At 47.9% G+C, this 27502-nt stretch overlaps 1 protein-coding gene across 12 annotated transcripts; it reads right to left on the bottom strand.

Annotated features, from left to right (window-relative positions):
* Window positions 1-1609: 1609 nt before the first annotated feature.
* On the bottom strand, window positions 1610-25185 carry Med12 (mediator complex subunit 12). Of its 12 annotated transcripts, none has more exons than XM_058586291.1 (46): window positions 24943-25185; window positions 24335-24439; window positions 23939-24130; window positions 23648-23804; window positions 22663-22844; window positions 22363-22473; window positions 21992-22246; window positions 21491-21637; window positions 21243-21342; window positions 20968-21104; window positions 19672-19803; window positions 18968-19094; window positions 18450-18679; window positions 17824-17904; window positions 17526-17696; window positions 17179-17323; window positions 16962-17012; window positions 16532-16650; window positions 16197-16340; window positions 15600-15763; window positions 15241-15372; window positions 14632-14901; window positions 14312-14456; window positions 14022-14142; window positions 13435-13536; window positions 13223-13348; window positions 12802-12977; window positions 12441-12620; window positions 11004-11075; window positions 10414-10547; window positions 10083-10244; window positions 9550-9661; window positions 9295-9384; window positions 8287-8396; window positions 7905-8040; window positions 7383-7544; window positions 6032-6406; window positions 5660-5810; window positions 5316-5521; window positions 5083-5160; window positions 4939-4993; window positions 4776-4863; window positions 2898-3126; window positions 2386-2535; window positions 2104-2185; window positions 1610-1888 (listed from the first exon to the last, which is right to left on the bottom strand). In XM_058586291.1, exons 1-46 carry the CDS (start codon window positions 25039-25041, stop codon window positions 1845-1847), a joined length of 6537 nt encoding a protein of 2178 aa, XP_058442274.1. In that variant the 5' UTR covers window positions 25042-25185; the 3' UTR covers window positions 1610-1844. The 12 variants fall into 12 exon arrangements, with proteins under 12 accessions (XP_058442274.1, XP_058442275.1, XP_058442267.1 ...); XM_058586292.1 differs by having other exon boundaries at window positions 2386-2529; window positions 13223-13336; window positions 14632-14859; window positions 24943-25184; XM_058586284.1 differs by having other exon boundaries at window positions 4776-4993; window positions 5325-5521.
* Between the last annotated feature and the right edge of the window lie 2317 nt (window positions 25186-27502).

Here is a 27502-nt window from a genome sequence, read left to right on the forward strand (position 1 = left end):
AAACTGAGGCACTGCGCGCAGGAGGCTCCAGTCATATTCCACAAAGATATGCTGCCACCTCACTCAGCATCCCTCACCTCTCCTCAGCACCAGCAGCAACCACCAGTGGGACCACTTTGCTCTCATCCTGTCACTCTCCCAAAGGTCAACACTGTTCCCTTTTGCTGCTTTGGTTGGGGCAGGTTTGATTCTGTCAGCATGCCAATTGTCTGTTTCAGCCTCTACCCGCCGCCCCAGATATGGTGTGTTTCTGTATGTAGTGCACCTGTCCAGTGGGCCTGACACACCCAGGCCCCTCTGAAGGCTCCTTATCCCAGCCAAGCTTCTGTCAACACCTGGGGCTCCAGTGTGTTTATGTCAGGATAGAAGTCAGAGAGAACTTCAGTCATGTTTGTCTTTATCCTGGCAGGGAGTTCCATTCCTTGCACTCACCGAATCTCAAACTTTGTAAATCCCATATGCATAAGGGCTTTGTGGATGGACCTCAAAGAGGGATTTTATTTTTTATGACTTGGGTATTGATTGGTACTCCCAGTATTACCAACATACTTGACATTTCCCAGTGATAAGGTGCAACTATGGCTTCAACGAACATGGAACATTGCCCTTAAGTTGTCAAATCTTCCTGTAGCACCCACCCACCAGGCTGGAACTGGTCCTCTTCCAACCCTGGCTAGGCAGACCAGAAGACTTCATTGTTGTAAGGCAGTTGGTTCTTTTGCACAGCCTTGGATCTAGGGCCCAAAGCAGAAAGCAAGGGGGCCGAGAATGGCCCGCCACAGCTCCAAATGTGACTTCTGAGCAAGTTCTGAGTTTTCTCTACTGTAAAATGGGAGTGAGCATCAGTCATTCTGGGTAACTGCCAAGGTGGGTCATGTGAACACAAGCAGTTCCAGGAGCACGGCAGCGAGAAATGTGTGCTATTTCTTACTGGCCTCTCTTCCTCTTAGAGCCACACTGTCCTTCTGCCACCTATTCTATGATGGCTCTTGCCAATGGAAGGCAGTTTTTCATCTCAAAAATGTGACTCTGAGAGAAGATTTTTAGCCTATGAAAAGAATGTCACTTGGTGCATGATAGGGACCACGAGATGGCAAAAAGGGTAGGCAATGTCCATCATCTTGACCCCTCCCACCCCCTTGTTTGAGGTCCAGTTTCTAGGATGCTGTAGAAAGAGAATCCAGTTCCATTGATTTTTTTCCCCTGATGTAACTGTCCCCCTCAATCCCAGAGGCATGGCCTCCATGAAGGAAAGCTGTAAAGAAGCTACCCCTTTTAAGAGACTGGGGGCCTGTACCTCGATATGTTGCCTTGGAGCAGGGAAGAGAGAGTAATACTCCAATCAGAATCAAGAAATGTACGGAGAGAATCAGACTGATCAGATTATGGCTATGTGCATGTATGAATATGGCATAATGAATCCCACTATCATGTATAATTATAATGTACCAATAAAAAATATTCCCTGCTCAGAAAAAAAGGAACAGGGAGTTGAAGGTAAAGGGGGACGATGATCTGAATGGCATGAAGGCTTCTGACTTGTTTGTCCAACCCCCAGCACTCTCCCAAGAGACCACCCTTCCCCGACACACAGAACTCACACACTCCCTTTGCAAAGAAGCTCTGTGTATTGGGTGCAACAGCTCTGGGGTCTCTCTATATAAATAATATACAAAACCCAACAGCTCAATGCTTCACATTAACAAAAATACTAAAAACTCATTAAAAATGGAGCCTGAGGGAAGGGCCCCAACCACTACTGGTGCTAGCCCAGGAAGAGGGGCTAGGAATTAAGAGGAAAGTGTGGGGCCACATCCAGTGCACAAGCAGTTCCTCCACATGGCTCAGTAGCGTCCGAATATGTTGGTACTGGGTTGTGGCTGGGTATCTGTGAAAAACCAGAGATTGTCAGGGATGGGAGACCCAGAAAGGTTATGGGTATGTAGGAAGAAAGCTAGTCAGGGAAGGGAAGGGAAGGGAAAGGGAAAGGCATAGAAAGGTAGGGAAGGAAACCTGGGCCTAAAGCAATCACCTAGCTATATTTTCCCACCCTGTCCCCCACTTATTCCAAGGGGTTCTCCTCAGGAAGGCAGGCAAGCTTACTGGAGAGCTGTTGTTGGAGTTGCCGGACCAAAGCTGCTGTCTGTTGCTGCTGTTGTGTCTGCTGAAGCCCCTGGCGCTGGAACTGAGGTGGGAGGGGAAATCGGAAAATAGAACTCTAACCCCCCGGGCCTCCTTCTTCAGCCTCATTTCTCAATCCCTTTGTAGAGTGCCATGCCTTGGCCTCCAACTGCTACCCTACACACCATTCCCAACCCAGATCACTGGCTATGTGCCCAACCTGGGCAGCTGTCCCTGAGCCTGGGGTTGGAGTCCAGCAGCTACCTGGGGCTGGGACTGGGGCTGGGGTTGGGGAGGAGCTGCCTGTTGCTGCTGCTGCTGGTGTTGTTGTTGTTGTTGCTGCTGCTGCTGTTGTTGCTGCTGTTGCTGCTGCTGCTGCTGCTGCTGCTGCTGCTGTTGTTGCTGCTGCTGCTGCTGTGAAGACACAAGATATTTCTGAGGCCATCAAGGCAGCTACAACTTAGTATTTGAGGGATGGGGGCAGGGAGAGCATTGGGTCTGCTCTTCCTTTCTCAGACCAATGCATAAATGAAACCAAACTTGGAGGACCCATCAGTCAGTATTCAACTCTGTCCCACTATGATCCTCAATAGGCAAAAAAGGAGAGGGGAGACAACCAACCTAAACCCCAGCGCAGCCAGTTGCTCTGCTGGGTGCTTAGCACACCACCCCATTTAATCTTGGTGATAGTGCGGGAGGAACTTGAGCTTCTCTTCCCTCCTAGGGCTCCCAAGTGCTGGATGGAATCTCAGGGCCTTACCCTCTCAGGGCCTTACCCGCAGGATCTGTTGCTGCTGTTGCTGCCGGATGTGGTACTGCTGCTGCTGTTGCTGCTGCTGCTGCTGCTGCTGTTGCTGCTGCTGCTGCTGCTGCTGTTGCTGTTGTTGCTGCTGCTGCTGCTCAGGTAGGATGGAAGTTGAGCGGATGCCTGCCTGGACGCCCTGGGTATTCAGCGGAGTCATGGTACCTAGCATGGTGGTCTGCTGCAGTGTCTGGTGTGAAAACCTCCAAAGACAAGGAGACCAGAGGTCAAGGCATGGGGTTAGGACAGAGTGGCATTTTAAACCCTGGGTCCCTGACCTGCAAGAAACTTTAACAGGTCATTGCATTCATTCCTCTTGGCACTAACCAAAGGAGCCCTTTTGAATTCTGACTTTTTGGTCAGAGAATAAGGTGTAAAGACAATGCTCCATTTTATTGTCTCATAGCCTTAGTGGTTAGGAATTTTTCAGGTGTTTTATTTTTTTCATATGAAAATGAAAAATAGTCTTATAACACGACTTATTCTATAAGCACTCACTGAGGTTTTTTGTTGTTGCTGTTTTTGTGCCTGGGTAACACTTCAAGTTGTTCTACTGCTCTTTATGCCCTCTCCACCTGAATTGCATATCCAGGAGACAGTCAGTGGCTGGAATCCCTGTCTCATCTTCTCCTGCCTTCAATTCACTCATTCCACACTCTCAACCTGCTCAACTCCTCCCATCATTTTCCTGATCAAAAGAACCCTTTCTGCGATTCTGTCTCAATGCTGCAGCTCAGCATTCAAGGACATCTATCAACCTTCCCCCAGCAAAATTGTACACTCCATCCTAACTCTGCTTCTGTCATCTAGACACCTTATTCACTCCAGCCCCTATGTCTTTGTTCATGCTACAATCTCTACCTAGAATGCCCTTTCTTCTCCTCTTCTTCATAAACCCCAATCCTAACTAATTCAAAGGCCTAACCTCCTTCATGAAAATTCTCTGATGGCTCAGGTCCACACTGATAGTATCCCACTTCTTGTGAATCCTTATTTTACTTCACAGCACCCATTATGCACACCTGATTCTATCTTTACTCACGGTAGTCTTCATATAGTTTTCGATGTAATTTTTTTGGGGGGTACCAGAGATTGAACTCAGGGGCACTCAACCACTGAGCCACATCCCCAGCCCTATTTTTTTGTATTTTATTTATAGACAGGGTCTCATTGAGTTGCTTATTAGCACCTTGCCATTGCTGAGGCTGGCTTTGAACTCACAATCCTCCTGTCTCGGCCTCCTGAGACACTGGGATTATAGGTGTGTGCCACTGCACATGGCTCTATGTAATATTTTTGCTCCTCAGCTAGAGTAAAAATTCTAAGTGGTAAAGGACTATGTATTTTGGCAAGGGGGCTATCTTTCTTCATCTCACTCAGTCCTAGCATAGTGTGGGTCATACAGCCATAGTTCATAAGTCCTCTAACTCAGTGCTTTAAACCTAAGCTGCAGAGCCTCATGACACAATTACCAGGTCTTAACTACAACTTGAATAACATTAACTCAGGTATTCACTTTTTAGTCCATCCTGAAGTTCAACTGTTCAACACAGGATTTATGACTCCTTACCCTACACTATGTCTACAAACCCCAGAACTTTCCTTATCAGAGTCAGGTAAATGGTTTCTCCTCTCAGAGCCTCTAAGAAATTCTGAAAGTTGATGTAAGACTACTGGTCTCCATATTCCCTTCCTACTTCAGTCTTCTGTGGTTATGAGTTACATGACCAGGTAAATGTTCTCAATGTCTCCAAAAGTTCAGACCAGTCCCATTACCTTCAGGCACTGGTTTTCCCAAATCAAATGCTCCCTCATACCTCAGTGTCCCTTCCCTTCTCACTACTTTGGGTACCTTTGAGTGGAGGTCAGTCCATGTCCATAGGTTGGGGCCTGCTGGTGTACATAGCCACTGGGCCGCTGTTGCAGGTGACGGGTAGGATCTACAAGAGTAGGATTGGTAGAGGGGTGGGTGCTCTGATAAGGCTGGCTGGAGTAGCTGGGGGGCACCATGGTACCTGCAGGGCCTGTGTGTTGCTGCAATCCCACATGAGAAACATAAGGAGTATAGCCCTGCAGAGGAGGAGAGAGGGAGTCAGGGCCAAGAGTGAGTGCAGCAGTTTACCTTCCTCTCCCTGATGCTCCCAATCCCAAGCCCTTACCTGGGAAGTCTGCAAGCCGTAGGAAGAGCTGGGAGTCATCTGATGGACAGACGATTGTCCCAACATCCCCTGACTCTGCTAAAGGGTAAAAGGAGAAAAACTCAAACTCAGGAAATGTTTTCTATTACATCCTCTCTTGTATATCCCACCCTGTGAAGATGCCAAATGTCTCCTCAGTCCTGTGACCCACAAAAGCCCCTCTCCCTGACAGCCCTCCCTACTGCCCCTCTCACTATCTTTGCCTGGAGCTGTTGGCGAAGGCGCTGTCCCTGGGGCACTGCAGGTTGCTGCTGTCGGTACACGGAAGTCTTGTAAGATGAAGGTTCTAGGCTCATGACACCAGTCACAGTTGTGGGTAGCACTCCAGGGTAAGCTGGTCGGGTTGGCAGCTTCTGCATTGGTAACCTCACAGGGCGATATGGGTCCACACGAGGGCCACCTGGAAAAAAGAGTGGACTGACCTCTCTAGGCTCCTCATCCCTCCAGCCCTTGCTCAGAGTCCCAGTCATCCATGGCACCCCAGGGGAGTGGAAGCAAAGTCCAGGGGATCTCACCATTCCCAGTGGCTAGCCCTCACCTGCAGGTAGTGGCTGGTTCTGGGTGTACAGGCCTATGGGGCCCTGCCTGTAGCTCAGGTGAGATATGGATCCAGGGTTGGGGTGATGCAGGAGGTCTGGAGGCACTGTCACACCATAGGGACCACTTCGGCCTGGGCCCATGCCATAGTCCTGTGTAGGTAGCAGAGGAAGGTGAGTGGGTTGTAGCGGAATATAGGGAGATTAGGTGAGGGAAGATGGGGTAAAGAAAAGCTGCATTTATATGGCTAATTTTTATTTCAACTCTAATGGCATCCTTTCCCATGTGCCACATCCCCATAAACCATAAACTCGATTATACACAAAGTCATGAAGATGGGCTGGGGGAGAACTGCAGCAGGGGAGGCACTGGCCTCTGTCTTGGTGGCTGGCTGGCTGCGTTTCTTGCCCTTGGTGGACTTCTTCTTGCGTTCCTCAGTGCTGGGTGGAGCAGCCCCCGGTTTGTCAGTTTTGGGGGGCTCAGGAGCCTTTTTCTCAGGTTCTAGAAGGGTGGGAGCTGGTGGCTCCTCATCTTCTGGTGGCAGTGGCAGTGGCTCTAGGTAATAGGCACGGGGCCGGGGCCTCAGGTGTGTGTGGTAGAGTAACAAGCGCTGCTGCTCCTCCCCTCGAGCCACTCGCCGGTCAACTCGGACTGTCCCAAACCAGCCCCAGGAGAGTGGTGCAGAGAGCTTCAAGCCCTCGAAGAGATCCCAGGGAGATATCTTCTGTTTTGTGGAAACCTGTAGACCCTGCTCCAGAAAATGAGACACAATGAGCTGTTGAGACATGGAAAATAGAAGCTAGACCTTGAGAACTTGGAGAAAGGGGTAAAATATCTGTTGGCATTTAAAAAAAAAGTTATGCTTAGATTTGGTAGAGATGGTGAAAGGAGGAAAAACAGACTTGGATACATAGGAACACACACACCCATGTGGAAGAGTCATGAAGGGAGAGAGGGATGGGTGGCAGGGAGAGGCGTAAAGGCAAAGGATGAAGTCATGAAAGATGCAGCGGAGGCAGAGCTGGGGCAAGAAGCAGACACAGAGGCAGGGAGACAGAGAAGTGGGTGAGGAGAGAGAAAAAAAGTGGGGAAGGAAGAACAACATTCAGAGGAAGACAGAGAAAGAAACAGGAAAGCGGGGGGGGGGGCAGGTGGCGAGAGACAGAAAAAAGCAAAGAGAAAGGCAGAAAGAGAAAAAGAAAATGAGACGGATGAGAAATTAAGATAATGTATATATGAAAGGATTTGAATTTTAAAGTCAGCATCCTCTTTTCCCTCTCACTGTCTACTATACACCGCAATTATGATTTTTGAACAAATACTGCAACTGACATAGAGGGAAGAGAGAAAACTGTGCCCAGATGGGTGGGTAGGGGAGAGAAATGCAGGGATAAGAGATATAGAGCTATCAACCAGATAGATGGGTGGGGCCATAGAGGAGGCAGGTGGGGCAAAGGAAAGAGGAGGGTGCGGTGCTGAGATAGGGGTGGTATGTGACAAGGTGGGTGGAGGTGGAGGGAGAGACCAAGAAAATAGGGCAGGACTCCAAAGAAGGAGAGATGAAATATAAGGAAAGCTAAGTGATTCACTCAGAACCCCAGAGATGGTTTTTATAGGCAGAGCCCGACAAACTCTTGGATCTGAGTCTTCTGGGGCTTCCAGGTTAATGTAGGGAAGGCTCTTCCCCAAAGGGGCAGCAGGTATGGGAAGACAGTGGAACATGCCTCCTTCTTGAAGATGGAATCGAAGCCAGCAATCTTGTTGCCTTTGGTGTCAATGAGGGAGCCCTGTGGTTCACACGTGATGACATCTCTAGTCTGCTTGGGCAGTGGTAGCAACTGGCGAACCTTTTCCAGACTGTCTGATTGATGCTCTCCCAATTCCTTCTGCAGGCACAGGAAGATGGGACAAGAGTTCAAAGACACAGAAAAAGAGCGATGGGAAGTCTTGGGGTAGCCCAGAACCTGATATAAAGATGACATTCAGAAAATTCTCCTTGCATGAATAACAAAGTAAAAACAGATGTGAAAGTGGAGGGGAGAGGGGCTGGGGATATAGCTTAGTTGGTAGTGCTTGCCTCATATGCACAATGCCCTGGGTTCAATCCCCAGCACCACCAAAAAAAAAAAAAAAGTGAAGGGCAGAGGGCTCAGGCCAGAACAAAGTCCCTGAAGCTGGCTGGACAACAAACTCGGTCAGGGTGAACAAAACTGAGGTCCTAGTACCCAGGCACCTCCTCTGCTCACCTGCAGCTTCTTCACTAGGTTCATATATGCACGTTTGTTTTCCTCCATGCTGCCTTGCGAGATGCTAGACATGTCTGCAGCCAAGGTTCCATTGATGAGTACACTCAGCATGTCCAACACAGTAGTAAAGAGCTCACTGTGGCAGGTGCAAAGGGAGAAAACCATAGAACAAAGAGGTTAAGAAAGAAAAAGGCCTGAGGGGAGAATTGGAGCAGGGAGAGGTGCTTGATATGTCATGCCAAGGGCAATGAGACAGTGGAAAATCCAGGGCCAGGGAGTCCACAGTTACATCCACACTGATCACAGTAGGTAGGGTAGCTGGCACAAGGGTAGGGGGCTCCCTTGCAATACAGAACAGCAGGGAGGGGACAGGGATGCTTACTTGTTGGACTGCATGTCGACAGTGCCACTGATGATGATTTCCAGGAGGAGCATGGCCCACTCTGTGGTCTGCTGGGTGCTGCGTTGCACTGTGTCAAACATGCCCCCCACCTGCCACGACCACAAGTCAGTCAGATGGCTCTCAGGGGTGCAGGGGTGATGACCAGCATTTAAAGAAAGTTTAGTAAGGAAATAGGTTGGGTGGGAGTTAGGACCCCTGAGGTCATGTTCCATTTATCTGTGATTTGTTATAGGATTTTGGGCTGATGACTGAATTCTTGATATCTCTCAGCTTCTGTTTCAATACTTATAAAATTATAAGAGTTGGACTAAATGATTGCCAGGATTCCATTCAACATTCTACAATGGGTTTCTAGTATTTCTCAGGTCCAGCTAGAATCTAGGATACAGAGGCAGAGTCCCTATAAGGATCTGGGTTATGCAACCTACTGGACCCTGACTGCAGTGATCCAGTTCCTTTAACCATTTCAGGCCCTGCATCCTTTAGGAGAGCAGGATTAATACTTGAAGACCCCCCAAAACCTGTGGTCTCCATCCTCATCCTTATTCTCCCAACAACCTGGGGCTTCTCTTTTTATTGGGGGGGAGGGTACCGGGAATTGAACTCAGGGGCACTCAACCACTGAGCCACATCCCCAGCTCTATTTTATATTTTATTTAGAGCAGGGTCTCACTGAGTTCCTTAGCACCTTACCATTGCTGAGGCTGGCTTTTGAACTTGTGATATTCCTGTCTCAGCCTCCTGAGCTGCAGGGATCACAGGCATGTGCCACCATGCCCAGGGGGCTTCTAATTTTGTTTGTTTGAGACAGGGCCTTGCTATGTTGCTCAGGCAGGTCTCAAACTCATAGACTCAAGTGATCCTCCCACCTCAGCCTCCCAAGTGTTAGGACAACAGACATGTGCTATCATGCCTGGCTGGGCTGGGACTTCTTTACTGCATTTCCAGCCCCACACCCTTCCTTCTTTTCCCCAGCTCCCCCCTCACCAGGTTGAGCCGCAGTTTGAGTGCCTCATGCATTAGCTGCTTTGGTTTGCAATCATCTAAGTACTGGTCCTCTCGCCAATTATTCACAATCTAGGATAAAACAAGTTTAACATGCAGCTCAGGGATCTTCTTGTTTCTATTCCAAATCACCCAATCTGTTTATCTGAAAGTAACGAAGGTTCCAAGTCCATAGTGGCCTCTTAGGTATATCCTTTACTACCCTCCTGCCCACCTCCATAGCTCAGAGACCTGTACCTGGTTCACTTGGTTGTAGAGGGAGGTAAGGAGTCCCTCACGTTGCTCATCCTGTCCTTTCAGACATGTCAGCACCAGAGATAAGAAGGGCTGCTGGCTCAACAGGGACATGCTAGAGACAGAAGGGAAATAAAAGGAAAAAGAGACAAGACGAGAAAGCCATGGGCTGGGGATAAGGCAACTTCCAACCTTATTCCTCCAAATCCCAGACTTTGCTTTCTCAAGATCTAGCCTCTTGGCCTAGGGTTGTGGCTCAGAAGTAGAGTGCTCGCCTAGCACATGTGAGGCCCTGGGTTCTATCCTCAGTACCACATAAAAATAAATAAATAAAGGTGTTGTGTCCAGCTACAACTAAAAAAAAATAAATATTAAAAAAAAGATCTAGCCTCTTGCTCAGCCATACCACTTTTATCCCCTGATGGGCCACTTCCCTGTGATGTTTGTTTTCAGCCCTCAGCCCCAATTTTTATTCCCTGGGCCTGCCTCCTCTCCCTATTTCCCCTCAATACTGGCCCCCTCCACAGCCCCTTTACCTCTTCTGCTTTTGTCGATCACGTTCTTTGCGAGAAGAAGAGCCCAAGTGCTGACCCTTCTCCAGTTCCTCTCCAGCAGCCTTTAATACATGCCCTTGGACTGAGGTGGGCAGCTTGGCAATGAGGGGGGCCACCAGCCATACACCAGAGCGCTCTAGAGAGCTGGAAGACAGAAGAGAGGACACGGGATTACAGAGGAGCAGGGCAAGGTTGCCCATCCATCCTCTCCTTTCCCTGGACATGGATGGTATCTCCATGCAGCAGCCATCACTCATGCTACCAGTAGAGAGGAACTTGTAAGGGGATGAGTCCTGACATGGTTCCACCCAACCTGAGCACAGGTTTGGTCTTGCTGCTGCTGGGCATGTTGTTCGCAGTGCTTCCTGAAGATGACCCTGTCTCTGCTGACTGTTGGAAAACCTCGATTGTGGCCTTGGCGATGTTCTCCAAGAGGGAGTTCATCTCCTGTGAAAGGTGAAAGGCATAAAGATGCAAAACCAGGTAGATAGGAGTAAAGAGAAAAGATGATAGTAGAAATGGGAGATGAGGTAAAGGAGAGCATATGTGGGGGTTGAGAGGAAGGCAGGGACAAAACTCTGTCGGGAGTTGTAACCTCCAGCACCTCCATGTTTCTCCAATTCTCACTGTCTTTTCCTTTGAACACCTCTTTACATCTGTGGCCACAGAAACAGGTTCCACTGCCAGTGCTGCCAAGCTTCCCCACCACTCAGTGCTCTAATACTCTGAACTCATTTTCCTTATCATCAGCTTCACACGTCTGCTATTTTCCCATACCCTCTTATCTCTCTCAGTTCAAGAGCCCAAGGGTAGGACCTAGGTTCTTCTATAGTGGCTCACCTCTTGACATGTGGAGCTAGAAGTGGTCATGGGAAAGGGAGGGCCTGGGTGGGCACTACTCACATTGTTAGGGGTCTGCTTGATCATGAGCTGCAGCTCCAAGGAAGACTGGCGCATGGTCCACTGGTCCAAGTTCTGCGGTAGAGGCCCCACCCCCAAGCTAGTCATCATTGTTGTCACACCCCCACCATTCTGTGGCCAATTCCTGATCTCCCATACCTCAAATCACAGACTAATAGAGGTCTGAAAGGACCTCTATGTCCCTCTCTTTAGGAAAGATTAAGTTTTAAAAATCCAAAATGGTTGAAAATCTATCCTATTTTATTTTTTTTTAATATTTATTTATTTATTTATTTTTAAGTTTTTGGCAGGCACAACATCTTTGTTTGTATGTGGTGCTGAGGATCGAACTCGGGCTGCACGCATGCCAGGCAAGCGCACTACCGCTTGAGCCACATCCCCAGCCCATATCCTATTTTAAATGTAGTTCAGGAAAGAAGTCTTTCTCCAGATTCCTGTTCCAGAACCTCATATCCTTTTCATCAAAAAGTCCTGCTTAATGCTTAACTTTCATTTATTTATTTTTAATATTTTTGTGGTTGTAGATGGACAGACTGCCTTTATTTTTATTTGTATGCAGTGCTGAGAAATGAACCCAGTGCCTCGCACATGCTAGGCAAGTGCCCTGCCACTGAGCTACAACCTCAGCCCAATGCTTAATTTTTAAATCCTTGATGTTAAAATTGAAATCTGCCTCTGCTGTTTTAGATCAGCTGCTCAATGTCCCTGACAGGACCTTTACAGGACAATCTCTCAAAGTCCTACAGAGACTGGGAGGCCACTGTTAGCTAATTTCCTTTTGGCATTATCTCCTCTGAACTGAAGAGACCTCATTCCTTTAGCTTGTCCTCCATGGCCTTATTTTTCCACCCTTCAGTCCCCTAAACATCTGAAGCAGTGGAAAGGGCACAAGCCTACCTAGGCTCACATAGTGACTCCAAGCTTACTAGTTGTGTGACTTTGTAGAAATTACTTAACCTCTTCAAGCCTCAGTTTCCTCATTGGTTAAACAAGGATACTCACGCCCACCTCATAGGATTACAAAGATTAAGGGAGAAAATATTTACACAACGCTACACACAGTGCTGTGTATAATACCTGGGCATAAAGTATGTACTCAATAAAGAATAGCTATTACTATTCAGTTACTGCATCACAACCAATGTGCCAAATATACAAAGCCAAAAACCAGGCCTCCCAGATGCTATGCCTCCCACTGATGAGCCATTCTCACTCCAGACAGCCGTGCATGCACCTAACAGTCTTACTCTCAAGTCTAGTCCATACTGGATTTACTCCTAAACCCACGCTGGTGCTGTTTCTCTCACCCCCTTTCTCCTACATCCCTGTTCGTCTTCGTGCTCTTTTTCTTGGTTCCCACTGTTTCTCCTTAGGTTGGGTCCCACTGCTTCCTCCAAGACCCCCATCACCTTGGCCTACCTGGAGAATACGCTTAATGCGCTGCCTCTGGGGGTTTTCCCCATCCTCATTGTCCAGAAGTCGATGTGGGTAGCAGATGAGCTGCATGAGGCGCTGGGCCTGGGCGCTACTCAACACTGGGTCCTGTAGGTCATTGCTGTCCTCACATAGCGACTTAAGGCAACGTTCTCCTACCCATTCCTGAGGAAGCTAATAATCAGGGGACTGGGGGCAACCAGTGACGGGGTTACGAATAGGGGTGATGTGCTGGGGATAGGTAAGGGACCCTACGTATAGTAAGGAAGTAGTGTGATCACAAGCTGGAAACGGGACTATATTATACAGTGGCATTTAGGAGGTGTGGGGGGAAGGTGAGACTGACCTGTTGGCAGATGCTGCGCAGCACGTACTTGGCATAGACATCCAGACTGGCTGTCTCCACAGAGATGTTGCGGCCACCCTGCCTCCGACCGCCACTGCCACCTCCTCCCTCCTCTTCTGGAAGTTCTTCTGTTCCTCCTGTCACAGTGAAGCCTGAACCCTTCAGTTCCGCATCCCCTGTGGTTCACGGGTGGGAGATAGGGAGGGCAGAGAAAGATCAGAACACTGTGTGGAGACCCGCCCCAGGCCCACAGAGGCAGAAACTCCCCTAATGTTGTCCTATGGGACAGAAATATACTTCTCTCCCTCCTCTCCTCAGGTCAGAGAGACCACCTTCAGGAGGGAGAAAGACTGTCTCTTGTAGTTTAGCTGGCACTCCACCCTATACACACTTCTGGCACCACTCCCTTCCTACCCCGTACCAAGTACAAACACAGCCTTGAGAACAGCAAACACAGCTCCATCCACGATGCGGTTCTGGGAGGCAGCCAGCAGGTGGCGGTCACAGGAGGAGCGGATTCCGACTGTAGGCTTGTCTGGGGAGGGAGCTGAAGTCAGGGGAAGCAAGAGTAGAGACCACAGGGGTTCAGGGGGCACTTTCTACTGCTGCCTGACTCTGATCAGGGTCACTTACTTCCATCAGACTGGCAAGGATTGAGTTGTGGTGTCTTGAAAAGGTGGAGAAGGATGCGGCAAGTAAGCCGGGCCCCAGGCTCTGAGTCCTGCTCACTACAAGCTAAGAGGAAAACAAAGCAGATCTAGAAAAGATTGAAGCTGAACTGTGGTTGGGGGGTAAAGGGGAGAATGAATAGAGAAAAAGAACACTGAAGGGAAGTTAGAGCAGAGAACTATTATGCAGTCGAATGGTCAAAAAAATGGAAAGGTTGTTGGGCTGGGGGTGTAGCTCAGCATCAGAGCACATGTTTAGTATGCATAAGGCCCTAGGTTTGATTTCCAACACTGTGTGCGCTTGCGCTCTCTCTCTCTCTTTCTCTCTCTTTCTCTCTCTCTCTTACACACACACACACAAATGGAAAAGTACAAATCCAGGTTTATAAAACAGGCTGCGTCTAGCCTGGGGTGCACAAAAGCTCTGGCCTTGGGGTAAGGACCTGGGAACCAAAGCAGGGTGTCCCACACTGAACGATGGGAGGATGGCCATCAAATGTGTATTGAAATGTGGGATACAGAAATTCTAAAAATTATGGATTGGTAGTTCACCAGCATTCAGGAGTGACGGGATGGCAGCACAGCGGATCAGATCTTCTAGGAGCAAACACTGGCGAGCAATGAGGATGGCAACAAAAGTAGCCAATGAGTCATGAAAGGACAGGTCACTGACCTAGAGGAAAAAGCAGACATGATGGGTCAGGGTGGAGAGAAGGCACCCAAGGAAAGCCGTGTGCTTCCCTTCTGCAGAACTCTGACCCACTAAGACCTTGATAATCATGCCTAGCCCCCTGCCCCACTAACTTCCCCATTCTCCACCAAGAAGCTACCCCAAGTCTTACATCTACATTGCAGAGGAGATCATTGAAACCGCAAGTGCCATTGTTAGAGGAGCAGCACAAGGCCTTAAGTACTCCTAGCCACTCAGCACTTAGTGACTTGCAGTACCCGGTCAGCTCGGCACACAGGATTGCAATGTCATTCACCCTAGGGAAAAGTACAGATGCCCTCAGGAAAAGCCTTGCTATACAAAAACCTCAGATTCTTTAACTTTTCATCTCTACCCCAGTAATAATCAGGGTGTAGAACCTCCCAGGTATGTCACCCCTCCCAATATCAGGTAGGGGTGTAATGCCCATTCCTCATTCAGTACGCCCCATACCTATCGGGATCATGGTGCCCTACACAGACGTGCATAAGGGCATTGCAGACAAAGCTGTAGCGGTTAGCAGGGTTCTCACTAAGACTCTTGCCTAGCCCTGTGTAGGTGAAGGTATGAGCAGCAGGGTTCTCCAGGGTGTCGATCATAAACTCGGGTGCCCAGCGCATATTAGATTCTGATGGCTCCACATTACAGTAGATGGTATTCTTCACCTTTGAGCAAAAGTCGCTGCAGGGGTCGGGGAAAGGAGATAGCTGTGTTGAAGAAGGTCTGGTGGAGGTGTGGTACAGGGATGGTCAGGAGAGGGGAGAAAAGGAAAAAAAAAGGAGGGAGTGAGGGACAAGGGAACTTGGGACAAGAAAAAAGGAGATGGGGTCTGGCAGACTGGGCAGGAAAGGAACCACATGAGAATAAGAAACAGGGGCCTCTGGAGGCAGAGAAGAAGAAGGCCCACTCTTGGTAATGTAACAACACATGGAGGACACAGTCCATAGTGACCCTCTGTAGACAGCAGGGCCCTGGGCTGTGCTCTGCTCCTGAGGTGGGTGGTAATGGGAAGGAGATGAGACTAGGTCCCACTCTCTACCCTTTACCTCCCACCTCTCTTACCTGAAGAGCTCCCCAAATTTGCTCTTTAAATGGCTACAGGAGGTGTACAGATCATAGAGATAAGCAAGGATACAGCGTTCTGCAGAGGAGCCATCTGATCGGTTCATCCCATGCTTCACTACACCACACAGCCTGTCATAAGAGGCAGGGTTGGGAGGATTAGCAGGAGGTGTACAGGGCCTGGGGCACAAATGCCCCTTGAAACAGATTCAAGTCTCCTGGTAACACCATTCCTTATCCATCTGAATTGTAGGCCCCTCCCCACAGTGTGAGCTCACATGTTCTTCCCAGGCCACTTTCACTGGCATCCACCAGAGCCCTGTGTGTTTTCAAGTTTTTTGGAAGCAAGCCCTGCTTACCCCTCAAAGACCTGCGCCATCTGGTCCTGGTTGAGGATGAGACAGGCATGGTAGTGCCGCAGGACAGCCACAATGCACAGGCATAGGCTGGTAGTGTAGCTGCCCACCAGATCCGAGGATTTGAGAAGCAGCTCGGCTTCAACCACACTCAGTTCATTCAGCAGCTAGCAGAGAGAACGAAGGTGAGAGGTGAGAAAGGGCCCCTCGTGTCATTCATAATCCTGCTTCCTGTGAGGAAGCTGATACGCCAGGCTGGAGCCCCTTCATGCTGGAGCCGCCTCAGCATAGAAAGGTCCTGTTACCAAGTGCCAGACTGTCCTTTACTCCATAAATGACACCTCTCACCAGTCTCCAGGACACACTTCTATGAATTCCACAGTGGCAGGACAGTCTGTGCCCAATGCTCTAATCTGTCTCCTGGGCCTCCCAGGGGAGCACTTAAGTCTCTATTCCTGCAGTCTTAGCTCATGTTCCACTCCCCCCTGTGCTAGTCTTCCTGCCCCATCCTAATAGCCTGCAAAACTGGCTGACGCTTCTATCCCTGCCTTCATGACCCTATATAGCACGAATTCTTTCCTCCACCCTTATCTTCCCTACCTGAATGGCAAAGTCGATGAGGCCACTGATGCTGAGTGAATATTCCATGAGGTCGAAGATGAACTGCACATGCTGCACCAGAGGCAAGTGGTATGACATGCCAAGGGCAAAGCTCGTGATCTGCTCCAGAACATTCCGGGAGACCTGATAAGGGCAGTGAGAGTGAGGAGGGAGTGGAGAGAGGGAAGAAGACCCAGGGAATCAGGAAAGGATGATGGTGGAAGGGGATGATACCAACAGGCTTAGCCTGCTTAGGAAGGGGAAAAAGATAAAAGGGAAGGAGAAACAGGACAGGAGGCCAGAATGTGGGAAGGGGGCTGGGCTTAGGCCCACACCTGAGCAGTGACCTGGTGTTGGTCATAATGTGAAAGATGTTGGAACTTAGCAAAGATATCTTCAGCAGTGGGGAAGGCTTCAGGTCGGTTGCGGCGCCGCTTCTGCCCATCCTCCCCACCTGAAGGGACAGTTGAAAAGGATGAGTCAGGACAGACAAAACAACTAGTTGACTGGGGAGGGGAGAGGGATATGGAGAGGAGGCTATGAAAGGGAGGGGTGGAAGGGAGGGTAGGAAGGAAAGGGAAAAAGGGAAGGGAGGGTCAAGGAAGGGCTGGGGAGGGATGAAGGGAAGGATGAATGGGACTGTGAAACAAAGGTTTAGAGGACCACAGACTATGTGGACCTTAGAGGAATATGTACAGGGAGGTACTAGGTTGAGGGAGGGAAGGAGGAGGGAGGGAGGGCAGTATGGGGCTTACTGTGAGGTACCTAAGAATGTCAGGTCTCCAGGATTCAGAGGCACAATAGGAGCAAGCTGGTCTGCAGAGGGGGGGAATGAGGGGGGAAGTTTCAAAAGGACTAGAGCTCTCAGAGACTCCAAGAGACAGGACATTGGGACATGACTGGGGAGTTCCCTATGCTGGGGATGGGAAGACTGACTAGGGCATTCTTTGGGGGAGATCTGTTTAAGAAGCCTCAAACCCACCAGTTTCTGCTGTCCCCTTGCGGTTCAGAACCTTCAGGATATCCTTGGTGATTTTCTTGATGGCATGGCGGGCATCATCTCGTTGCTTTCCCACCCCAAATAGTACAACCAACCGCTGGTTGCACTCATGGCTGCATGACTCCTCCTGCATCCCAGCAGCACCATCAGACTTCAGCATGGATCTCCTTCCCTCCTCTTAGTTGCATGCTCTGTACCCATCAGCTCCCCCATGCTTGAATCCCTTCCCAGAACACCCAAGCCCTCAGGAACAGCTCCATCCCCTCGGCAAATTCCTTGGATAGAAATCTGGGCAAAACAGATCACTGCAAGGTGTTGGGGAACAGTACCTGGGGGATAGGAAAGTGTGTGGCGTACTGCACATGTCGTGGCTGGTCATAAAGAACCCCAAGGGTTCCTTCAATCTTCTCCTTGGGTGGTGGCTTCACCTCCTTCTCTACATCTGGTTTCTCAGGAGATGGGCTGCCCTTCCCCTCACAGGGCATAGTAGGGGAAAACAACTAAGAAAAGTAAAAGGGTGGAACATTGAAGAGAAAAGGGGATGAGGGAGTATAAAGAAATTCCAAGAAGAGGCAAAATGGGAGGAACTAAAGAGCTAGATTTTACCATGCTCAGGATCACACTTACTGAGAAGTCAGGCTTTTCCATATCCTCAAACAGCACACTGGAACTAGGGTCAATGTCCATAGATTCTGAGAGTGCTGGATCCTGAGGGCACAGAACATAAGCAAAGCTGCTTTAGCCCTAGGAAAATGCTCCCCACTGCCTAGAAGATTTCATGTGAGAACTAGAGAAAAAAGACCATATTGGGGAAAGCACAGGTTCCAGATTCAAGCCCTGTCCAGTCACTAAGTATGGGCTTCAGTTTCCATGAGCTTTAAATGGGAGATAAATGTACCTCCCAGGGCTGTTGTGAAGATCAAATTTTATTTTCTATTTTTTTGAGAATTTTAATATTTATTTTTTAGTTATCAGCGGACACAACATCTTTGTTTGTATGTGGTGCTGAGGATCGAACCCGGGCCGTGCGCATGCCAGGTGAGCGCGCTACCGCTTGAGCCACATCCCCAGCCCCAAGACCGAATTTAAAAACAAAAACAAAAACAAAAAACAACAAACTGACATGAGAGTGCTTGGTAAATCCCAAAGTACTAAGAAAATACTACCCTTCTTAGACAAATGAGGCCTCAGAACTGTGCAAAGTTGATGGGAATGTCAGAGGAAACAATTGAGGGTAAGGAAAAGCCACTCACCTCCAGCTTGCTACTGCTGCTGCCTTCAGCCTCCTTGCGCTCTGGGTCATCGACAGGATCATCAAAGGGAGAGGGAGGCCGGGGACCAGGGGCTCCAAAGGCAAGGTCCCCTCGGGAGATTAGAGTGCAAGTATACATGTTGTGGGAGAAAACATCATGTCGAATCAGTTCACAGAAAAGCAGCACCAAGTTAAAGAATTCCACCCGCTCGCTCTCACTTCGGGGATCCGCTGGAAGGAGGGAACGAGAAGAGATGAGTTAGCAGAGCACAGAAGAAGGGGTCAGAAAGAGAAGGAGGCACCTAAGGCAGGAGTAGGTCAGAGAGGAATACCCCTGATGCAATCATAGGAATGAAGCCTCCCATCCAAAAACTGTTGAAGGACACAAAGTATTATGTCTAAAAGTAATTCTGTACAGAACCCAAGACAAATACAGACCAGAAGGCCCTTATTATGCTTTCTGGTAACAGTAATGGCTGACTGAGTCTAGAACAACCAGAGGGTGGCAGGGGTCCATACTCAGCATGGGAGCCTGTGTATCCAGAAACTGCAGGAGGACATCCTGGAAAATGGGAGCACTAGGAGCAGAAAGGGAACCAGAAGCAATGGAACCCTTCTCATCTGCTGCTTCGGATTCTCCACAACGCTGCAAGATGAGAGAACAAACTGAGGGTTGACTTTTCCCTGTTTCTTCACTTTTTGCCACCTCCCAGCTATAGCCTTGATCTCTTCTCTAACTAGTTATCAAATGCTCCTTTCTACTCATGCTCCATGTCCTTAACATTTCCTATAGGATCTCTACTGGGGATTAAACCCAGGGATGCTTTACCACTGAACATCACCCTAATTTTGAGACAGGGTCTTGCTAAGTGGCTGAGGGTCTCTCTAAATTGCTAAGGCTGGCCTTGAACTTGCAATCTCTTGTCTTGGCCTCCTGAGTCAACTGGAATACAACCATGTGCCACCACACCTGACTCTACCGTTTCTTTGTTTTTAATATTTATTTTTAAATTATAGATGGACACAATAACTTTATTTTATTTTGTGTGGTGCTGAGGTTCAAACCCAGTGCCTCATGCATGTCAGGCGAGTGCTCTGCCTCTGAGCCCCAGCCCCAGCCCCTGCCCTCGTTTCTTTATTCTGTTTTCACACCTTCAACTTTGGTCCCACTTTGCATTCTCTAGGATCTCCAACCCTGGTGAAATTCCCTCCCATTGGCCAACCTCAGCCTCAATCTCTGCCTGTCTCTTCTCCAGAAGCTTGGCTACCACCATGGCACGATGCCGACCAGAACGCTTGCAGCTGACAGCCCATTCACATAATAATGAAACCACAGCATCATCATCAGAAGAGATCTAGAAATCAAAGGAAGATAAGGGTGAGTAAGGTAGGCTGGGGACAAAGAACTGAATTCTAATTTTTTTTCTTTTTTTAAAAAATTATACACAGCATTTGTTAATTATTTATTTACCAAGAGAAACTATTCCTTAGCCCACACATTCATGTTTAACAGTTCAGGAACACAAGTCAACAACAAACTTCTATGGAACTCAATCCAAAGAGATTCTTTTTTAAAAAAAATATTTTTTATTTGTAGTTAGAAACAATACCTTTATTTTATTTACTTATTTTTATGTGGTGTTGAGGATCGAACCCAGGACCTCATGTATACTAGGCAAGTGCTCTACCACTGGGCCACAACCCCAGCCCAATCCAAAGAGATTCTTGATATTCCAAAATCACTTTGCACTCTGAAAGTTACCAGCCCTCTTCATCTCCTCAAAATCTTTCATCAAATCATAATTTTGGTAGGAATCTGGGTATGCTGCTGGGCATGGTGGCACATGCCTGTAATTCGGCACCTCTGGAAGCTTAGACAGCAGTATTACAAATTTGAGGCCATCCTCACCAACTCAGTGAGGCCCTAAGCAACTTAGTCAGACCCTGTCTCAAAATAAAAAGGAATGCAGATGTAGCTCAGTGTTAAAGTGCTCCAGGGTGCAATTCCCAGTTATAGAAAAAAAAAAAAAAGAAAGAAAGAAAGAAACAAGAAATCTGGGTATGCTGAGTTGAATTTTTTAAAAGACTAGACCCATCTGAAAATATCCTGAGCCCAGAGCAGTGGTACATGCCTATAATCCCAGCTGCTGGGAGGCTGAGGCAGGAGGTTTGTAAATTCAAAGCCAACCTCAGCAACTTAGCGAGCAAGGCTAAGTAACTTAGCAAGGCCCTGTCTCAAAATATAAAATAAAAATGGCTGGGGATGTCACTTAGTGGTTAAGCACCCCTAGATTCAATCCTTGGTATCAAAACAAAATGAAGCCAAAATGGGCCCAGGAAGATGCCTCACCCTGCCATCCTTGTACATACATCTACTTTTACTACATTATTTGTTCTTTCTATCCCCTGCCCCTTTTTTTTGTGGTGCTGGGGATTGAACCCAGGGCCTTGTGCATGCAAGGCAAGCATTCTACCGACTGAGCTATATCCCCTGCCCCTCTATTCCCCTTCTTGCTCACCTCGTGCCCATCCTTGCTAGGCCCCAATCCAAAGATTCGGTTACAAAGAGAGTCAAGAGAGTTGCTGAAGTCGGAGCGCTCAAAACTATGACTGTCCAGAACTTCCAAAGTATGGAGCACCCGTCCAATGGTAAAGCCTAAGGAAGACAAGCAGTAAAGGGGACTTAACCAGAGGTCCAAAGCATTCTGACTCTCAGATCTCTATGATCTCTACATCCTTACCATACCATCCTTTCCTCAAAGATACTTCCTACTATTTGTCCTCTGACACCCACCTGCAGTGGCTTCCTGGCACTTATCAAAAGACCAGCGAACCTCAACTGCCTGTCCTCTCTCCTTGATCTGCTGCTCAATCTCCCGCAACTTTGCACGGACCTGCAATATCAAAAAGGAAGGCTTTAAGGATGTACTCAGGCATACAAAAGGCTAAAAAAACAGTACCAGACTCCAAATTACTATTTCTAGAAGAGTAATTCAGACTCATATTCCAATCTGGGAGTACCAGGCTAGTGGTCAGACTTACTTGCTGAGTGAAGGCACTGTTGCCCTCTGGCATGGGCAGGTTGGAAGGGGCAATAGGCAGGTGGTCAAGTGGTGAACCCGTCTTAATTCGGCTATCAGTTAGTGAATAATGCCAAACCAGGGCACTAGGACAACATAGGAGGATGGTCTGCCAGACAGAAACAGCTAAGTCAATCTCAGTTACCATGACTACATGGAATTCCATTGTAAGACCCAACCCTAAGTTACACAATGTTACTCTGAGTCCCAGAGGTAGGCACCAATCCATCTTTGATCCCCTCCCTTCACCCACCTTCTGGAAAGCCTTTTAGCCCTGGGAGAGGCTGGACAAAACACCCAAAGTGAAACTAACACCCCATTACCGAGAAGCAAACAATCTCCTAAGAAAGTACTCAGTGCCTACTCCCACCTCCAATTTGGAATCACCCCTGTTCTCCAGCATGGGCTCCCAGTTCTTCTCAAGCTATATCTTAACACTTCCTTGGGTCCACCTAGTACCTACCTGTAGTATACAGCTGAGACCAAAAACCAGGGGCCGGTGCTGAGGGCACATAAGCAGGTCACTAAAGGGAGTGGAGGGTGTGCTGCTAGTTGGAGGCTGAGGGGCAGGAGTGGTAGGTAGTGTGCTTGTCGACTGAGCAGATATAACATGAGATGAGTGGCTACTCATGCCATCCAGTTGCAGGGCCAGTCTCCGGGTACAAAAGTAGGCAAGACGGCGGGACAGGTATGCAGACTGAACGAATTCCCCAGAGTACTGTGAAAACAAGATCATCAGGGTCCCTGATTCTCTCCAAGGGACGCTGTTGTAATGTCTTAGTCTTACCCAAATCATCCCTAGACTACCCCCGCCCCCCAGATGCTAGGCCTTACTCGAAGCAGTAGGGGCAGCAGCAGTTTAAGCAATTCATCCTCTCCAGGGCGGATTTTCTCAAAACATTCTAGAACCCAGGTCAGGAAATCATGTCTGTCCAGCATTCCATCCTATGGGTTACAGGGATGGGATGCGTATTAGTTCAATCCAGGGACTATTAAAAATCAGGCAGATAAAGTAAATGAAAGGATAAGGAGAACCATAACCAGGGCAAAGGGAGAAGCACATTCTGTTCTATAGTGGCAGAGTCCAAAGTTAGGCTCAATTCAATGCTCCACACAACATGGCCTCCTCCGTACCTGAAACATGAACATGGCTAGCTTCTCATTGTAGTCCCACTGCCTGATTGCCACCTCCACATCATGGGGCAAGGGCCCTATTGTAGAACCACAGCCCCCACTTCCTGCAGGCCCTGGCCGGTAGTATTCAGCCATCTTCTGTAGCTGCTCCCATAAGTACTTGGTGATGATCTGAGTCCATTCTAGAGGCAAGATGGAAAAGGGACAATTTGACACTATCCTTCTGCTTAGACTACCTTCTGTTCCCTTCCTACCCCCAATCACCATAATTCTAAATTATACTCTTCCTCTTAGCCTCTAGTTAAATTCTACCTTCTCAAAGCTTCCCAACTATCCCCCAAAGAAAGTAATCTTTCTGTCTACTGAAGTTGCAGAGAACCATCTGTGTTCTGTATCCTCTTTTTTGGTACTGGGAATTGAACCCAGGGGTGCTTTGTCACTGAGCTACATCCCCAGAACTTTTTCTAATTTTTAAATTTTGAAACAGGGTCTCACTAAAGTTGCCCAGGCTGGCCTTGAAATTGCCATCCTTCTTTCTCAGCTTCTCAAAAGTCGCTGGGATTACAGGCATGTAACCACCATGTCTGACCTGTCTCCTCTTTTGACATTCACCACATTCTATATTTATGCTATTTAAACATAAATATAGGGCTGGGGATATAGCTCAGTTGGTAGAGCACTTGCCTTGCATCTACAAGGCCTTGAGTTCAATCCCTAGCACCACACACACACAAAAAGAAAACATAAATATAAATTTGCCTAAGCATCCCTAATAGACTGTAAGTATCCTAAGGAGATAATCTACTGGTCATCTTTTCAGCCCAAAACACAAAAACAGGTAATCAAATTACTTGATGTTTACTAATTGAATGGATGCAATATATAAGTAGAAGCAAGGAATATAGATTAGGAAGAATGATTCCAAGGGTTTCTCTATCACTCCTTGAAGCCATCAATAGTATGCCTGGTGTTAGGAATTACTCACCAATGAAGGGGTCAACATGTCTCTTCTTAACCTTGGTTTCAGTGATTGCTGCATAGTAGGCAGAGGTCATCTTAATGAGCCAGGCGGCCCTCATCACAGGCACTGTGTATTTGGCTAAGTATCCAAACACTTCTTCCTTCTTACTGAAAATGGGGACCTGGATGGACATCACAATTAGTGAGGTCTCTATTCCCCATGAGCTGACACCCAAGCAGCTTAATACAGGAAATAGGAGAGCACTTGGTACCCACACTCCCCTCTTAGTTTGAAAAATAGGAAACAGTGCCTCACCTTTTTGGCTAATTGTGTGAGCGGTTTAGTGCCAGCCAGATCAGTGAACCAGGTGTTAATGGCATTCTGGGATCGCCCAGTCACCAGCCAGAAGTTGTCCTTCTGGTTCACTTGAGGCTTCCTGCGACCAGTGTCAGGTAGGGTGTTACAACGTAACTTCTCTGCAATAATGCTGCTGAAGTTGGAACTGATCTGAAGGAAGAAAACTACACTTTAGGGTGGGAAGAAGGGGAAGACAGGTGATGGTGCCTTTAATGGGAAAATGCCAGTGTGGTAGCTTTGGATAATGAAGGCAAACTCAGCCACTTAGATTGTCCCTTTACATCTTCCCAACCCAGGGCCTTTGATCCTCAGATTCTTCCAGCCTTTTCCTTCAGCCTGGCAGTGTTGTCTCACCTTGGCAGGATTAAAGTTGACGTTCTTGGCACTGCCATGTTCATCCCCAGATACAGCAGGCTGGTTATTGAAACCTTGTTTTACATTCAAGGCCGTCAGTTCATCCTGAGACAGGAAAAAGCATTTTAGCATTTTTTTCCTTGGGAGGTGATTGTGGGAGAGAAAAGCAGAAATGAAAGGAACAAGGGAGAAAGGGATGAGGATTGGTTCTGAATAGAACATATTGTTATTTAAAGCTAGGCCTTTACCTTCGTTTGGACCCCACCCTCACCCATAGGACAACTAAGATTCCCAACCACCAGGAGCTCCCTCAACATCACTCTTCCCTGGAGAGTAGCCTCATCAAGCTACCTCAGACAACTTTCTGAGACGTGTGCGTGTAGAGAGGGGTGACTGTGGCGCGGCGGCCCCTACATCATTTCCAATTCATGCCTTGGAACCTCGCAGCTCAGTCCCTGCTCTCTGACACCGGCCCACTTTACTCTTCCCCCTTTCGGGACTTTTGCTCCCACCTAATCGCCCCGCCCCCCCTTCCCTAAACTGTCAATGCCGCCTCTTATTCTAATCATCTGCCCAAGACCCTAGGGAGCTCGAATTTTGGAACTCACCTCCTTCTGTTTGGGATCTTGAGGGTACACATCCGGAGGCCCCAGGCGCGGCCGCTTCAGGGGCCGGTGTTCGTAGCTCAAGATCCCGAAGGCCGCCATCTTGCCCAGCCCGTAGCGCCAGAGGCGCCAGCAGGGCCGGGCCGGGAGGCGGGAGGAGGGAAGGAGCCGAAAAGGGGGGCGGCGGTTGAGAGGACGGCGGCCGAGAGACAACAAGGGGGCACGTTAGAAACTCTCGATGATTGCCGGAAACTACCGAGGGTAGCCGAGGGACGCCGAGAACCATCGGACAATACCGACCGCAGAGGGGCGGGGCCTGTCCCGGCACGGGGCGGAGCTCCGCGCCCCGCGAGCTTTTTTGGCCTGAGAGGCAGAAAGTCAATTTCACTAGGCAAAAATCTGCGAAACGTTTAGTGAGCTGTGTATCTTGTTGAAAGTGCAGACCTGCGAAGCTCTTGACATATGTGGTACCGAGCTCTGACTGGAAATTGGGTTCCTATCGCCTATCTCTGCTTTTGTCCTGGAATGGTTTTTCAATAATGTTTGCATTGGTTAGAACTCTTTCAAACCATTTAGAATTCCTGCATCTGGACAATGGGTATGCTAATACTTCCTTCAGAGGACTCTTGTTCAGGTTAGAAACTAACTAAGTATGCACAAGAAAACACCTGAAGGTTCCCAACCTTTTTTGGTTCACTAACCTTATAAAATAAGAATGAAAGCTGTAAACTTTCTTCCCAGAAAAATTTAAATACAAAATATTACATACTGGGGCTGGGGCTATAGCTCAGAGGTAGAGTGCATAGAGGTATTATGTCCAACTACAACTAAAAACAATAAATATTTTTAAAAAATGTTAGATTCAGGGTAGTCTTAGACCCTGAAGTGCATCCTTGTATCCTCAATGTGTCGGTGAACACCAGGTTAAGAATCCTTGCTTGAGTTAAAAAGGCACCTGTGTGACATGCTTTTCACATTTTATCACCTTTAATTCACAAATAGCCCTATGATCTAGAGATTGTTATTGTCTCCATTTTGTGGATAAGGAAGCTATTTTTTTTTCTTTTTTGGAAGGGGGGGCACCCATAGGTGCATAACCACTGAGCTACATTCTGCAGCCCCTTTAATTTTTTTTTGTTGTTGTTATTTTACACAGGATCTCCCCAAGTTGCTGAGGCTGGCTTTGAATTTGCAATTCTCCTGCCTCAGGCTCCTGCCACAGCTTCAGCCTCTGCCTCCCCAGCTACTGGGATTACAGGCAGGAAAGTTGATTTAAAAAAAATTTTTTTTAGTTGTCAATGGACCTTTATTTCATTTATTTATATGCGCTGAGAATCTAACCCAGTGCCTCACACATGCTAGGCAAGTGCTCTGCCACTGAGCCACAACACAGCCCTAGGAAGCTGATTTTCAGAGTGAAATTTTTCTTGTCCAATGCTTCACTTCACATCTATTAAGTAACAGAGTTGAAGCTAGGATCTTTTCTTGATTCCAGAGACAATATTCTTTCTAGTAGGGCAGATTGAACTCAGGGACACTCAACCACTGAGCCACATCCCCAGACCTATTTTGTATCTTATTTAGAGACAGGGTCTCACTGAGTCGCTTAGTGTCTTGCTGTTGCTGAGGCTGACTTTGAACTTGCTAGCCTCCTGCCTCAGCCTTCCCAGCTGCTGGGATTATAGGTGTGCACCACCCCAACCAGCGATGGCATTATCTTTTACAGAAAAGACAGCTAGGGTACCATAGTAAAAGTAAAAAATAGCAATAACAAAATACTATTGAATCACGGTGGGGAGAAATGTTAATCTGACTGGGAAGAGGAAAATATATTGGAGGTGGCAACATTTGACCTAACTCTGAAGGATTTAAAAAAAGAATTAATTTAGACCAGTTTTAGGTTCACAGCAATATTGAGCAGAAGTTCAGAGAATTCCCCTACACCTCCCCCTATGCATAATCTCCCCCATTATCAACATCCCTGCCCTAGAGTGGTGCATGTGGTGCATTTGTAACAAGTGATGAACTTACATTGACACAGCATTATCACCAAAAGCCTGGATTTTTTTTTTTTGTCTGCTTGGGATGAATCCAGAGTCTTTCCATTTCCATTTCCATAGCAATGAATGAGAGTTCCTGTTGCTCCACATCCTTGCTAGCTTTGGTGTTGCCAGTATTCTGGATTTTTACCATTCTAATAAGTATGCAGGATTTTAACTCACAGAAACTTAGGAGGTTAAACCCAGTCAGACCCAGCAGAGAGTAAATGCATAATGAGGTATATCCAGTGTGACTGGAGGTGATAGCAGCTTGCACTTTATCCTGAAGGCCATGAGTAATTTTTAATTTGTTTGTTTGTTTGTTTTTGCAGTACTGGGGACTGAACCTTGTGTATGCTAGGCAAGAACTCTACTGCTGAGCTACATACCCAGTCCTGTTTTACTTTTGAAACAGGGTCTCGCTTAGTTGTTGAGGCTGGACTTGAACTTGTGATCCTTCTGCCTCAGCCTCCCAAGTAGCTGGGATTACAGGTGTGCACCACCATGCCCAGCCATGAGTAGCT

The sequence above is a fragment of the Marmota monax genome, unplaced genomic scaffold, assembly GCF_021218885.2.
Source record: "Marmota monax isolate L192 unplaced genomic scaffold, Marmota_monax_Labrador192_F-V1.1 WCK01_AAM20220418_F8-fsc00284, whole genome shotgun sequence".
In the NCBI taxonomy this organism is placed as follows: domain Eukaryota; kingdom Metazoa; phylum Chordata; class Mammalia; order Rodentia; family Sciuridae; genus Marmota; species Marmota monax.

Coding starts and splice junctions, on each gene's coding strand:
- Med12 (XM_058586281.1), bottom strand. CDS start 25,041: ATGGCGGCCTTCGGGATCTTGAGCTACGAACACCGGCCCCTGAAGCGG. Junction 14,457..14,631: donor GGGCACCATGATCCCGATAG/GTATGGGGCGTA, acceptor ACTTTTCCCTAG/GGTGAATGACATTGCAATCC. Junction 2,536..2,897: donor AGCAGCAACAGATCCTGCGG/GTAAGGCCCTGA, acceptor GTGTCTTCACAG/CAGCAGCAGCAGCAACAACA.